Source organism: Phoenix dactylifera, chromosome 14 (genome assembly GCF_051530095.1).
Source record: "Phoenix dactylifera cultivar Ajwa chromosome 14, Ajwa_hap1_PhDact_Kaust_v1.1, whole genome shotgun sequence".
NCBI classification, from domain to species: Eukaryota; Viridiplantae; Streptophyta; class Magnoliopsida; order Arecales; family Arecaceae; genus Phoenix; species Phoenix dactylifera.
In genome coordinates this window covers 19,304,121-19,319,388 of record NC_143203.1, presented here as the reverse complement: position 1 = coordinate 19,319,388, position 15,268 = coordinate 19,304,121, and the positions used below count along the sequence as shown (strand labels likewise).

Below are 15,268 nucleotides of genomic sequence, written 5' to 3'. Positions count from 1 at the left end.
AACTAAAACGCTGTCGTTGAAAGAAGAGAAGAAGAAAAGAAAAGAAAAGAGAGAGTGAGCGGGAGAGAGAGGGAGCCTGATGCTGGTGTGCATGGCGAAGAGCGTAGGAGAACCTTTGTTTCGTAGAAAATAAGAGTCCAGCTGCTGTAAAAAAATTTATGATTTTTAAGTGAAATCGGCGGACCTTCCTCTTTCTCTCCCTTCCTCCCTCCTCCACTCGCTCTTTCTTTTTCTCTCGCTCTTTCTTTTTCTCTCTATTATGATCTTTTATGTTGGTACAGTACCGGCACAGCAAATCCTAAGAGGGACATCTACCCGGACCATAAATCGCTATCTCATATTAAGACAAGACACAGAAAAAATGCCATGCCTACGAGGAATGCGACTCATAGCCTACACATCGCACCAAGTCGAAGGAAAAATAGAAATTAACACTTTGGCTATCCTGGTGTCCCTCTCTCATGTGCATCATACGTATCTAAGGACTATTTATACGTAACTCCAATTTCAAAAAGGAAAAAAACGTTAAATTTTGTGACCCAACCAAGGATCCCAACAGTTACAGGTCAAGTTTGTAGTTGGTGAGGAGCTTTTCTAGGCATTTTCTCTGATTTGCATTCAAAGAAAGCTAAAGCTGTTTTAATCGAAATTGCCATTCTAGCTCCATGCATATCAAGTTTCTAGCATTTTCAATTATCAGAATCAAAACAGATCTTAAGATGAATGAACTGATTTTTTTACAAAATGAGAGCAGTTCACTAGTTATTAAAGTTAGCTTGAGCCATCAGGCTAACTTTTAGAATATAAAGTTTTGTTACCATTAACATTTCACCGTAGAACCTTCGAAAGCCAGCTCAGCCACATCATAAGAACTGACAGTATTAGACTTGTTGCAAGTTGGTCCTGGCACAAAATACATGCTCTTAAAAATGTAAGGAGATTCTTCAGCAGTTATACATTGGCTCTCAAATGAATTGGAAGCCTTCTGTTTTCTTAACGAAAACAGAAAAATTTGGGCTCCCATTTGCTAACACCACAAACAATTCAAGGCACTACACAAAAAAAAGAAAAAGACCCAGGAATTCTCATCTATAAGAAGATGAATATTAAGTGAACATCAAACACACGGAAGAAAAACCAAGGATGATGGCAACTCAGCAGATGTCTGTATTTCTACTGCTCCATTCTCATGCAATGAGATGACCATCTCCCCAAGCTCCATTAACATGATCGAGAAATAATCACCATACCTGCACTGATAGAAGAACTTCTGAAAATCACTGAGGTTCTCCGTAGCCATGTCCCAATTTGGTTCAACCTCCACCACCTGCCTAGAGACTTGCAGCCCCGTCAGAGTTTGCTTTGGACTTGGAATCAGAAAGAACTTATCACACCTTCTTTATATCCAGGAACTTTTGTTCTTGTTTGTGTTGAAGACCGGATTCATCTATTTTCCCATGCCTTATAACCAGCTCGGATTTCATCATAGCTAGCATCTTCCCTCACTGACAAAACAACATAGTGTGTCCTTTGGATGGAACTCTTGCCAATAAGAAACATGGCAGAAGCTTATTCTACCACCCTTTCAGACTTTCAGTGGGTATAGATGAAAATGATGAGGTAAAAAAGTGTAAATAATGAACTTCTAAAGATAAAAAACTGCAGCAAACGAGCACAGAGGGTCACTTGGATTTGGTGGGTATTTGCTATCATGATACACTAATGATGGTCGACCATTTTCATGCTTGTAAGCCAACACACTTCCAATAACATGATATGACATGATACTGCAAGCGATTCATGTAGCATTCCATCAAGATGGCAAAATCACACAACAAAGATAAAGGAAGGTGGCTCAAGAATTGGACAAACAAATAATGCAAACAATTCTTGTTGGTAAATAGCAAGCATTACATTTTATGAGGAGAGTATGCAATCATGGGTTTATGTTTCAACATTGGTCTTTGCCTTTATTACAGTGCTTTGGAAATACGTGAAGTTACCAATATAAAAAATTGTTAATTCTTTATTTCTTTGTTTTCTGATGAGGCTATGGAAATCTTAAATCTTGCACTTGCCCGCTAAATTGATGAAATTAAATTGCATAAGCAACATTGCAGGAAGAGGATAAAAGAAAAAAAGAAAATTAAAAAGTTTGATAGGGGAATAGGTGAGCAAAGAAGCAGGACAATGACAAGAAGGACAAGTGGTAACTACTTTCTGGAAAATTCCACAAAGACCTGAAAAGCTTGTGGCCTTTGACCCAACCTACGAATCCCATAGGATTTCTAGCTCAATCATCCAAACAAGCTATAAAAGTAACGATGAACTTACAACATGCTCATAGTCAAGTTCTGGCTCGAGAATAATAGTGTACAAAGTGACTTTTTATGGTGGGGATGATGTAGAATGCTTAGAAGGGCTCGGTGCATAGTTTCTTTGAAATTAAAAGCATCATAACAATGAGAGCCATGCTTCATCGTAGTTTCCAACCCAGATTCCTATGCAAGTAATGAATTCGATAAATTAGTGTTTAAGATGACAACAATCTGTAGCACTTAGCATCAAGCTGAAATGGACAGATAAAATGCATCTAGGAGTTAAATCTTATTAATAATTTAATGCATCGTTAAAGCTTATTAAGAACACTAAGCATAGGTTGAAGCTAGCTATTTTTCATGCAAATTGAAAGCTCGCACCTCACAGCATATTACTGCTCCAAATTCTGCCTGAACAAAAGGAACAAGAAGGAAAACCAATAGGTAGTGACTCGCATATATGCATTAGAGCTCGTAACTTGCGTCTCATATACTTAAAGCTGACAACGTTTTCTAAACAAAAAGGCCCAACTCATTCTAGAGACCCAAGAATCAAATACACAACAAAAACAAACAGCATCAGATCTATGCTGCAGCAAAATCATTCTGAACTCTTCATTGGAACAAAACAGCAAACAATTACATGGCATCAAATCGAGAAAAGGATCTAAGAGCAAACTAGCATTCAATAGATTATACCTTGAGAAGGGAACGGAAGGGGAGAACCGAAGCAAGTAGGGGGTGGAAAACAGTGAGGACCAAGGGGACTGTGCCAGCCGGTGGTAAACTCACAGGAGTTGGAGCGCCGCCGGAGTGCAGAGAAAGAGATAACGGAGTGGAGGCGGAAAGGAGTTGTTTGGAGGCAGAGACGAGGCGGGCCACCGGAGGTGCAGCGACACCGACGGTGGCGGGTCGGCGAACGGGAAGAGGAGAGGAGAGAAAAAGAGAATAACGCAAAACGGTTGTGTTGGTTAGAGGTGGATGCCGATGAGAAACTTCTGTCGGGCCGGCGGTGACACAGCCGGAGGTCGATCGCCGCCGGAGACGCGGGAGAGGAGGAGATGGGGAAGAGATCGGATTAAAAAAGAGAACGTCTCGTGAAGGAGCGTCGCCAATGGGTCGGATCGGGTCGGGTCTAGAGCATACGAATCTTGATCCGGATCTTTCCCGACCCGATTTTGGGTGGTTTCAAATCCATATCCACTCACGTGTCGACCCTCTTGAATCGTATCGATTTGATCCGTTTTCCCCCTCTCGTACTATTTCCTAGAAATAAGGCATTTTAAATAAATTTTTGCTCCAAAAGGCAGAGAATAATCATACAGAGAATATGTTCCGAAGTAGTCAACGGCGCTTTCTTTACATCCAAACAGCACGTTAACAGAGTTGTCATTTTGTAGGAAAGTAAACTATGACCACACTAAGTACAGAAATGCAACAGATGCATGTTTAGCAAATACAGTTCTCATCCAACCCTTAAGATCTTCACCTATTTCAGATTTCAAGTTTATTCCCAGAAACAGGTACATGCAGCACAAGCATGAGATTGTCTGAACTTAAAAGGACAGCATTTTTTGGTTGAGAAAAGGTCCAGACATTGAATAAGCTAGATCAAACATACATGCAAGTTGCTTTGAATGATGTCCTTAAGAGGTGGTTTAACTGCAGAAAACCTTTTTTTCTCCCTTAAAAATTTTGACTATTTCACTAAGATAATTCATCGTGCATCATATAAATTAGAGTAAGCACCTTGTATTAATAGAACCCAGCAACAGTTGGACATAGTTATCACACTCATGTCTATATGGTCTCAACAGTAACAGCTAAAAACCATGCCATACAACAAACTGAGAATTTTGGCTGACAAAGGGCGGGCGATGATTTGCTAGTTGTTTGATCTTCTGGGAGCAAATTGAAGAATTCAATGGAGGAAGTACTTGAATCCAAATAATAGACCAGGTGCCATGGGCTTTGTCAGATCCAAGCAAGCAGTAGTTGTTTATATTCAATACCTTTCTATCGGAAATTCATTTCAATGATTATCGGGAAGCATTGGGAGGTGTGAACTTTCCCACATACAAAACACCTTAATCAAATATCTGATCAACCAAAAAAAGTGGCCTCAAGCACCCATATGTGACTTGACTGTAAATTTATATTCAGAAGGGAAAAAAAGATAAAAGAATATTTATTGAGAAAGGATATCAGACTCATCACTGTCAGTCCATCTTCCATTCATATCTGAATTATGAATACCAATTACTCGCATGATACAGGGCCGGTGAAAATTAACTAGCAGCACTCCCATCTATAAAAAGATTGGAAGATCGCGGAGAAACAAGAGCAGATAAAATCAGCTCCTTGGAACTCTTCAATATTTCAAGGATACAAAAGCATCCATCACAGACTGACCGACTTATTATAAGTCAAAGCATGTGATTGTATGAGAAACAATTAGCCATTCAACCTGCAGTCACTGTTCAGATTTTCCGTTACCATCTTCTGGGGGCAATGACATGAACTGCACTATTCTCTGAACATGAGTACCATCAACTCTGAACTTGCTGGCAATGTCATTAATGTCCATGGGCCCTTGGTGCTCATCGGACTTACCTTGGTGAAGAAGGATGATTTGGCGCACTTGCTCAATAGTTAGAGTTCCCGGAGGCAGTGGTTTTTGCACACTTCCCCCAGCTTCTGCTTTTGAACTCCGAAGCTTTGGCATTGGTCTGTTGTATCTTTCTACTACAAAAGCCTGCAATTGAAGACTTACACACTAGTAAATAATCTTGACTTGATTCAACCAATGAAATGAAGTAATCTAATGCTCTCTATGCAAATCAGAAAACTTTAAGACCAAATATGCCACAACTGGAAGCAAGAAAATGAGATGATCGTCTTGTGCCATTTCTGCTTAGGGAAGTTGGTAAGCAGCCAAGTTTTGGCTTTATTGAAGACATAATATCAATGCAATTTTTTCTGACTTCTTATAACAGGAATTACAGGGTTAAAAGGCAAAGACATCATGAAACAGGTTCCAATAGAAGGCAACTTCTCCATAATTCTTGAAAAATTGAGAATCACGGTCTACATTGCAATGTTTGATCCAAAGAGATAAAAACACTATTCACCTACAATTCAAATTTAATGAGAAAATAAAATAGTCAGCCACAAGGTCTGCCGAATTAGTACTGCCAAATCAGTAATAGGGCTTGTACCATCATTAATCAATAAGTTGAAATTTTTCTCCCTCTCTTACAAAATCCTAACCATTTATTCATCCTCCACATCACCTATCCTTACAAGGAGAGGAAGACCCAATCAAATTCCTCCATCTAACTTCTCTCCTCACCCTTAAATTAAACCCTATCCCCTAATCTTACCCGTTCCCTCTCTCCACTATTCTAGTTTTCCAAAGGAAAACAACCAAACAAAGACACCCTCCTTAAATCCTCACCATCCACCTCTTGAATCCTCTGTTCGTACCCTTTAGCCTTAAACCTTGTCATCTCAAATCCATCACAATCCTTAGATCTCCTAGGATTTAATCATGACCATCAAATTAAACCCCTCCATTTTGCACAATCCTATCCGTCAAAAGAAACATGCTCTCGTTAAATTCTCACCATCCACCTCTTCAATCCTCTCTTCATATCCCTTAGCCAATGAAATTTTGTCACCTCAAATCCATCATAACTCTTAGATTTCCTAGCATTAAATCACGTACATTGAACCAATTCCTCCCCTCACTATGCAAACCTAGCCCTCCAAAGAAACAAGCCCAAATAAAACATTCCTAGCCCTCCAAAGAAACAAGCCCAAATAAAACATTCTCCTATCATCTCACCATATCTCCCCTCCAACCCAAGAGTCAATAAGGAGAAGCTAGTTAATTCCCCTTTCCTAGCCTTAGGATTTGGAGCAACCTCGCCTTTCATTAAATCCTAGACCTAGAACCACTCACCTCTATCTATAAATACCTCTCTCTCCTCTTCCAAAATCTAACAAGAAACCCTAACAAGAAATCATAGAAAAATTCATGGATAAATCCCCTAGAATTAGGCCAGAATTTGGAAAATCTTTGGAAATTACCTCTCCAAAACCCTAGCCTTCCCCTCCCTCCTTCCATGCCACCATCCAAAAAACCCAACCTTAACCCTCCACCAGCCATTTGACAAGGAAGAAAGGAGCAAGAGAACCTCAAGTGCCTCTCTTCTTCTCTCTTTTCTTTACATTTTGCCATGCATACATAGGAACCTAAGGGTGAGTTAACCTCCCTACAGGAGGGCTGGGGGAGATGTGCTCATAAGCCCTTCCTCACCATTAACTAGATCCTTGCCTATAGCCCTGACTATTAGATAAGTTCCCAGGGACTTAGCTGGGTGGCAACTCCATGACAAATCCTAGGACAAAGGAGTGTCCCGAACACTGAGTATTTGATATGTTTCCGACAGATTTTTGGAGCTCAAGGTGAGTGTTCAGGTGACACTGTCTGGAATGTTGGTCAACCCAAAAGCAATTTCTTTTTGAACTAAAGAAATCCACCTCCTTTAAAACTTTCTTCCAAAAATAATCCCAATGGACAAGCCCTCGGACGTAATGACAGAGAAATTCCAATGTTGGCCAACAACCCATTGAGCATAGACCAAACTCCCTAGATATACTTATTTCAGGAAGCAAGCATATATCAAGATCATGATTCCTTAAAATTTGCTTAAAATTATTTGAAAAGGAGGGTAGCAGTACCTCTAAAAATTCCATGAGAGGATTAACATTGGAAAATTTGGGTGGAACAGGAGGGTGGGACTTGCCTTTGCACCATCCAAGGTGATTGCAATTGATAGGTGAGTCACCATGTAAGCTCTTTCTTAGGCTGAACCTTGATGGAGGTTAGAGCCATATGATTAATAAACCCAGATTACTCCCCCCATCAGCTATTGATATGAAGCTAGTAGTCATGGCTTGAACATGGTAGGAGGAAGATGCTCGAATTATCCATCCTTCTTCTACCTCAATGGCTTCATGTCATGAAATAGTTGGAGTAGAAGATGATGTGGACATTCGATGGATGGCATCATGGAGAAGCATTAGATTGGAATGATGAATGCTTGGAGCGGACATGGGGCGTAGCTAGGGACTTCAATAGAAAGTACAGTTACCTCTATAAATTAGGATAAATGATTCAAGATGACATGCTAGGCTCAGATTTGGATATGGGGACAAACCTAAATTGCTAGGGCATGTTGATGTGGCCATGATGGGTGTATTTTTCCTTTTAGGTCACAGGCTCATTCTAGCACCCCGTAGATTTTAGGCTTGAGCCTTCATGGGCCATGGCCTCCAAAAAGCCATATACAATCAAAACATTAGGCTCCGGCTATGTAGGGGATCCACAGCTATCCTTGGACTGTTTTTGAGGAGAGAGCTTCCGCTTCTCCCTTTTGCCGTTGTTACTATTTGACAACACGTGGCCTCCCATTGTGATTTCCATGGATTGAGCAACAGCTGGATCATTATAAGCACATCTTCTCTGCCACAGTGGTAAAGCGAGAGCCTCCACTATCACTCACAAGTTTGTCCCCCACTATGGTGTAGTTACATGGCACACTATGATTTAAGGAGCCTCTAATCGTCCACCAATCATCATCATCCCCCTCCGTGTTGAAATTGGCTTGGGCTGCATGGTTATAGATATTCTCAGGAGTCAGAAATCTTACAAGAATACATAGTTATCCTAAAATGTACTATCCTTCTTGTTCCCTTTATTTTGGGTTTTACAATAGTTTCATTTGAAGTTCTCTTACTTTGAAGTTTGACCATTTTGACAATGTGCATAAGCAAGGTCCTATGGTTAATTATGAGCTCAAAAAGCTATGTGTGCATCCCAACCTTACAAACTCAGTTCTGTAATTCATGTTCAACAAACTGACCTTAGGCCCGCAGTGAATGTTTAGTTCCAACAAGTTTCAAACTTCTAATAATAAAATAAATGCATGTTATCATATCTTCTAATAATAAAATAAATGCATGTTATCATATCTTGAAACCAAGTCGCATAAACTGTACAAAAGCTCAGAATGAGTGTGAACACTAATGGAAACCAGAAAAGGTTGCAGTATTTGATCACCAAGCTGAGCTACATATTATAATTAAAAAAGGAAATCAATGAAAAACTGGAATGGCAAATTATGCATAGAAAATGATAAATATTATAGAATGAACAAGTAAGGTGGGGCTTGCCCCCATGGTTACACCCCTCTACTTAGCAACTAGAGGTTCTAGGTTTAATTTGGTTCATCCACAAAAATCTGGACTTGGATATTTAGTGCAGGTGGGTTTTCCTCCCGTTCTCTCAAAAAAATATAAAAGTGAATGCGGACTCCTTGGGTGCAAATTTATCACAATACAAATGAAACTTGTTCCTACTACTTGAGGATCAACCAATAAAATCTAACACACTCTCACCACCCTCAACCCCCACTCTCAGCAGATAGGGTCTTAAAATAGTTGAACTGTAACTCTATTTTGCTTGAAGAGTCTGGTGTTCAAGCAATAATCACAGGTATAATGCAATATGAGAAAATAAACAAATAGATACACCAAAAAGAAGACATCAAGATTACATGGCACCTAACGACCAACAGCTATGCCTCAGCCAAAAGATATCTGGGTGTCAACATTTGCTGAAATAATTAAAATATCACATTACAACTGTTTCAAAATTTTCTTCTTCATTAGAGATGGTCTTAATAAGATTTTATCTTGCAACTTCTTTTTCAAAGAAAAAGTGCATAGAGCTAGACCAAATATCAACATATTGATCCATGCTACATGGCCAACCTAACAGGAGTCTCATATGTTAACATGACTGCAAAAACACCTCTTTTTTTAGCTTTGCAAATCCTAAAGTTATTGATGATGACTGTTTCTTTACTCTCATTTCTCTGACAGACAGAAACTCAAGATAAGCATGTAACTAATGAAAATTGAGAGCTGGCCAAGAAACAGGGAACAGAGTTTGTTAACCTCACCTCACCCATTTCTAGTTTCCCTCCAGGCCTTGACGTGATTCTCCCAACCATCTGCTTGAGCATTTCATCGTATGTTGGATCTCGTTCTTCCAGGACACCTTGGTAATCTTTATCCTTTGAAGTAACCTCTAGAACAAAAAGATATATGATGATGTCAATATAGATGCAGCTAGTTGACATTCTGAAAAGTTTAATCCAAATGACTGCAGATGGAACTAAATCAAAAGTCATTCTCAAGTCAATGTTAGGTAATGTAGGGCCTTTAGTGTTGTTTAAGGAAAGCAGTAGAGGAATCCTTCTTAAGTAACTCAATAAGCAAAGAGATATTGGAAGAAAGATTAGTTGCACAGAATCTTGTGAGCAGCATCAGTCTGTAGAGCTAAGTGATAACCTAAACTGACATTTATTTTGCAGCTAATAGCATATCTTTCTTCTTCTGTTGTTTTTGTAAACCGCATTCCATTCTTAAGTAGATTGTGCTACTCAGAAATAAAGGTTCCAAAAATATTAGAAAGTAAGCATAATTACAAGCAAAATAGATCAAGCTATGATCCATGATCCATGATCCATAAACATAGCCAATAAACCTTTTTTTCTAAAACTTTGGAAATCTTCTTTGTATATGGGTTCCAAAAATATAGGAAGTAAACATAAGTACAACCAAAACAAATCAAGCCATGTACCAACCCTTCCAACAAGCTTCATGAATCCTTCTTGACCAGTCATTCCTATTTCAAACTACATCAACACAGCAAGCTTTTTCAAGGACTTTATCATAAATTCCACCCATGTTATCTTATATATAATATCTTGTCCATTATCCTTTAGCACAGATGGAGCCCCCCTCCTAATCAAAGACTCCTCGAACTTTCCATATGAGTTAGAACTTCAACATTGTTATTGATTAGTAAAAGTTCCACCATTCCTGTAATTTACTCATCCTTGCCTCGTCAATCTGCCATATCCACCCAATCATTCTCACTTTTTTCACAATTCACTTGAGCCTATTTATTGTCTATTATTTTGATTTATTTGACATTGAGATCTTTTTTTTTGAGTTCGAACGACCTCAAGCCTGAAAGACACGTGGCAGTCACATGACGCACCTAAGTATCCACTGTGACACTATCAGGTTCATCTTTCCGTATATCTCCAATTTTGTACATAGATCTTAATTTTTTTCAAAAAAAAAAGTGGGACATCGCATAGCCTTACATGTTGATTTCTGAGGCTCAACTTCTTTCCTTTTCGGGCCATGATAATTGCATTTCATAATTCCATTTAACTCTACAGACCTTAGATATTTATCTTTCATATTTGTCACCCAGGATTTCAGTTGAACATCCAAATGTGTCTTCCTCTTATCAAAGAAAGCCACGTCAACAGAGAGCATTCAACCGTGCCTTTCTCTGATCAACGAAGATTTTTATCATCAACAGATAACATTCAGTTCATCTATGACACATGTACAGCTGCATGGGAGAGCATAGTCGAAATTGCAGAGTACTGAGATTAATGCTTCCATGCTAAGACATTGCACATAAAAAAGCGTCGATGAAAATTAATAATTAGAGTGCTTTCACAATTGGCACCATATAAAAAGATGACCAATATTTACATAGTAAATGGAAGAAAGAAGAAAGGAAATATAACTATCAAGAGACAGGGGGAAAAGAAACAATGCTTTATAGGATCCTACTAGTACAAAAGGTTCGACCAGTGATGGCATGACTTGTGAGGCCTAATAGTCCCACATCGGAAAGACTCGTTTCAGAGCCTGGGCATATGAGGCGGGTGTCTCCAAATCCTGCAGACGCGTTTTGGGTGGAAAACAAAACCGGGGAGGGATGAAGGACGCTTGCGTGAAGCCCCAGAACCGGACAATATCTGGCAGGGGAGCCCCGTGTTCCCCCCTCATGTGGCCCCCACGTGGGCACTAGGTGCCTTACGTGCCTCGCGCAGGCGGGGACGTGACATTTGGTATCAGAGCCGAGGACGGCTCTTGTCCGATGGTGGGAAGGGTGTGAGGCCCAATAGTCCCACATCGGAAAGACTCGTTCCAAAGCCTGGGCATATGAGGCGAGTGTCTCCAAATCCTGCAGACGCGTTTTGGGTGGAAAACAAAACCGGGGAGGGGTGAAGGACGCTTGCGTGAAGCCCCAGAACCGGACAATATCTGGCAGGGGAGCCCCGTGTTCCCCCCTCATGTGGCCCCCACGTGGGCACTAGGTGCCTCACGTGCTTCGCGCAGAGGCGGAGGCGTGACATTTGGTGTGAGGCCCAATAGTCCCACATCGGAAAGACTCGTTCCAAAGCCTGGGCATATGAGGCGAGTGTCTCCAAATCCTGCAGACGCGTTTTGGGTGGAAAACAAAACCGGGGAGGGGTGAAGGACGCTTGCGTGAAGCCCCAGAACCGGACAATATCTGGCAGGGGAGCCCCGTGTTCCCCCCTCATGTGGCCCCCACGTGGGCACTAGGTGCCTCACGTGCTTCGCGCAGAGGCGGAGGCGTGACATTTGGTATCAGAGCCGAGGACGGCTCTTGTCCGATGGTGGGAAGGGTGTGAGGCCCAATAGTCCCACATCGGAAAGACTCGTTTCAGAGCCTGGGCATATGAGGCGGGTGTCTCCAAATCCTGCAGACGCGTTTTGGGTGGAAAACAAAACCGGGGAGGGGTGAAGGACGCTTGCGTGAAGCCCCAGAACCGGACAATATCTGGCAGGGGAGCCCCGTGTTCCCCCCTCATGTGGCCCCCACGTGGGCACTAGGTGCCTCGCGTGCCTCGCAGAGGCGGGGGCGTGACATGACTCATACAATAAATTCATCTAAGGGGGGGTACTGGAAGTTCATAAGCTTTTTACACATTGGCTGCGAATGATTCTGAGGTTCCTATTCTCGAGTGGAAGGGAAACCATTACCAGTCTCCCTTTTATTTTACATTATTAGTAGAAAAAGATGCAGGCAGTCATGTAAAATAAATTTTCCAAATAGAATATAGCTTTTGAAAAGTATGGGGAACCCAGAAATTTAATTTAATATCGAAGTTTGATTAACTGGTAAGTATCTTTATATGCAGCAAATTCGACGACTCCTAATTACCCTCCTTGTCACCTTCTTTTTTTCTCCTCCTCGTCCTCCTTTCTTTTACTTCTTTCTTTACTCTAATAACAGCAGCAATAAAATGAGCAAAAGTATAAAAAATTCTCAAAAGGGAGACCAAATCCTCCCATCAATCCTCAAGCTTCATATCAGACTCAAATTCCAAATTCAAGACCTCCCATTATGCGTCTTTCAATCCATATATCTTTGAATCATAAACCTCGCCTCTACTACTAAATGAATTTTCTGAAGAAAAGAAACTCTTACAGTAACAAATAACAACAAATCGAACCCCCCCCCCCCCCAAAAAAAAGAAGAAGAAGAAGAAGAAATGGCTTCAGGTGCAGATCCCAGGGCCAGGTCTTATTCGCCATTTAAACTTCAAAACAGCCTAGTCGCGCTTCTATAAAAAAGGAAATTAAAAATCAAAAAGCAAAACCGCATACCTAGCATAGACTCGTCCTTGAAATCTTAACCAAGAAAAAAATCACATCATAAACAAACGAATTTGCCCAAAAAATAAGAAGGATTCGCGTCATTGTCAGCTCAAAAAGCACATCAAAGGGATCGATTGCTGGTCAGACCTGCATCGGAGATGCCGAGTCGATCCTGCCCCACCGTTGGGGAATCCGGCGGCTTCACCTGGGCCGCGGACGGCGGCGGCGGCGGCCGCTCGGGGTTCTTGACCGGCGGCCTTGCCGGGTGGTCGGGCCGCGAAGGTGACGGCGGCGGCCGCTCGGGGTTCTTGACTGGCGGCCTTGCCGGGTGGTCGGGCCGGGACGGCCGCACCCTCCCCGTAACTCGCCGCAGGGCCTGTCCCATCCCCTCCCCACTTTTCTTCGTCCTTTCTATTCTACTCTAACTCCTATGGAAGCTTCAGCTATCGATCGCGAAGAAGAGAGAGATGGATGGAAAGGGAGAACGAACCGGGAACCGGTTCCAGCGAAGGAAGGTTCTAGTTCGCGGTGGCGCACGTGCCACGCCAGTGCTTCTCTGTAGTGCTGGGGTGCGTTAAGATTTTGAAACCTAAACCTAAGGGTCCTGACACGGTTCAACCCAACCTCCATTTGGGACATTTGAGAGCACCGAGTATATATGCTAGGGCTGCATACTGTTCTGGGTCAAATAATCTTGATTTGACCTCAGTTTTAGAATGGATAGTTTTGATTCCGGCTCTCAAATTGATTGGACTGATGCAGTTCCATGTTCTTTAATTCTTGTCTTCACAAATTTCTGCAAGAAAAAATTAGATATATAATCCATGAAGTGAAAGTGGATCTGACCATGCATCACTCCATCTAGATTCATCGCCTCTATGGCCATCGTGGCATTTGCTGCCATAGGCCACCTCTTCCTTCACCAGCATACCATAATCGTCAAGAGCACCCGTCCGGCCTCCCTTCCTCGCTTTCATGGTCATCACCCTCTCCATCATTGTCGTCCCGGCCACCGATGGCCCTTCGCCCTTCGCCCTTCGCCAAAGCCCCATTGAAGCCTTGCCACCCCCTCACAACTGCGCCAGCACCGGTCCCCGTAGCTTCCGGCAATGATTGATCGTGACTAGCATCATCATCCTCGGCCACCTCGTTGTCTTTGCTCATTCCCGTTGTCGGCGACTCCTCACCATCTTGGCTTGACTGAGCCAAAGCCAAGTGCCCGCAAAGATCCACCGTCGAGATCTGGTATTCCATTCTCCATCAACCACTTTCCATTATCTCTGTTGCAAGGAAAGACAGCTACCTAACCTCCTCTCACTACAGCATGGCAACTGACCATCACCTTCGTCGTCAAGAAATTCCGCCGTCGATTGCCTCTTTTTTCTAAGAGGCTTTGCGATGCCATCCTCTTCTCTTAGCCAAACGGTTCCTTGCCACCACTGTCGCTACAATTAGGGCTTGGATCCAAGCCCTTACGAGAAGGAAGGAGGCCAGGTCAGATGCCCCAAGCGGGTCCGAAAGAAGATCCAACTCAAAACCAATTAATTCAAATCGAGCCTAGTCCAGTCAGCACCACATCAGCAAAACTACCACATTACCGACCACGTTATCGACACATTAACTGCAATATTCGATTCTTTGCTGCCACATCATTGGTGACACACTGACAGTGACACGTCAGCACTTTTGCCATATCGGCAGACATGACATCTAACACATTAGCATGCATTGCGAAATCATTCTATGACATCCGCCATATTGGCTACCACATTAGCATATATTGGCCACCTCATCATTTGGAGCTGGTTAGTCCGACTCACAGCATTGACTAGACCAGTTCAAACTGGTATGACTACTTTGACCACCTAGTTCACCCATTTTTGAACTAGTTCTGAACTGGTTTAGACCACTCCCCCTATGTTTTTAGGTGTGCTCTTTCCATTTTTAGCTTTGTTTGCCCTAATTTTGCCTCTATAACTGGTTTATTATATCAATTTCTCTGGTTCATCACTGCATATCCGCGAACATGAATGAATCTAATGACTCTATCTATTTTTACCATGTTAGATGTATTCAACGTATCGACTGACTCCATTAGCATGGAAAATTGCAAAATAACCCAAGCTCAATGATCCGAGATACAAACCCAAGTGGGAACAATAGGGCAATGGCAGCCAAACTGGGCTGCAGAGTATCTCACAGGCTTCAAATGGGTACGTTCACATACACCATGTGTAAATTGATTATTTGTGATCTAACCATTTTGAATAGTTTTGAATGCATAAGATCTACCTTTCATTGCTCACACCCTCTCCATAACCCAAGCCCTCGATCTATCCAGGCATGAACGCAGCTCCAGGCATGTAGAAAAATCCTAGCTC

At 42.0% G+C, this 15,268-nt stretch overlaps 1 protein-coding gene and 1 pseudogene across 1 annotated transcript; both read right to left on the bottom strand.

The window, feature by feature from the left end:
* Positions 1-904: 904 nt before the first annotated feature.
* LOC103715113 (uncharacterized) lies at positions 905-1,693 on the bottom strand (annotated as a pseudogene).
* A 2,829-nt stretch (positions 1,694-4,522) lies between these two features.
* LOC103715114 (dynein beta chain, ciliary protein) lies at positions 4,523-13,367 on the bottom strand. The gene is made up of 3 exons (XM_008802644.5): positions 13,035-13,367; positions 9,350-9,477; positions 4,523-5,073 (listed from the first exon to the last, which is right to left on the bottom strand). The coding sequence occupies exons 1-3, from the start codon at positions 13,270-13,272 to the stop codon at positions 4,792-4,794; spliced, it is 648 nt and encodes a 215-aa protein (XP_008800866.3). The 5' UTR covers positions 13,273-13,367; the 3' UTR covers positions 4,523-4,791.
* Positions 13,368-15,268: the final 1,901 nt, after the last annotated feature.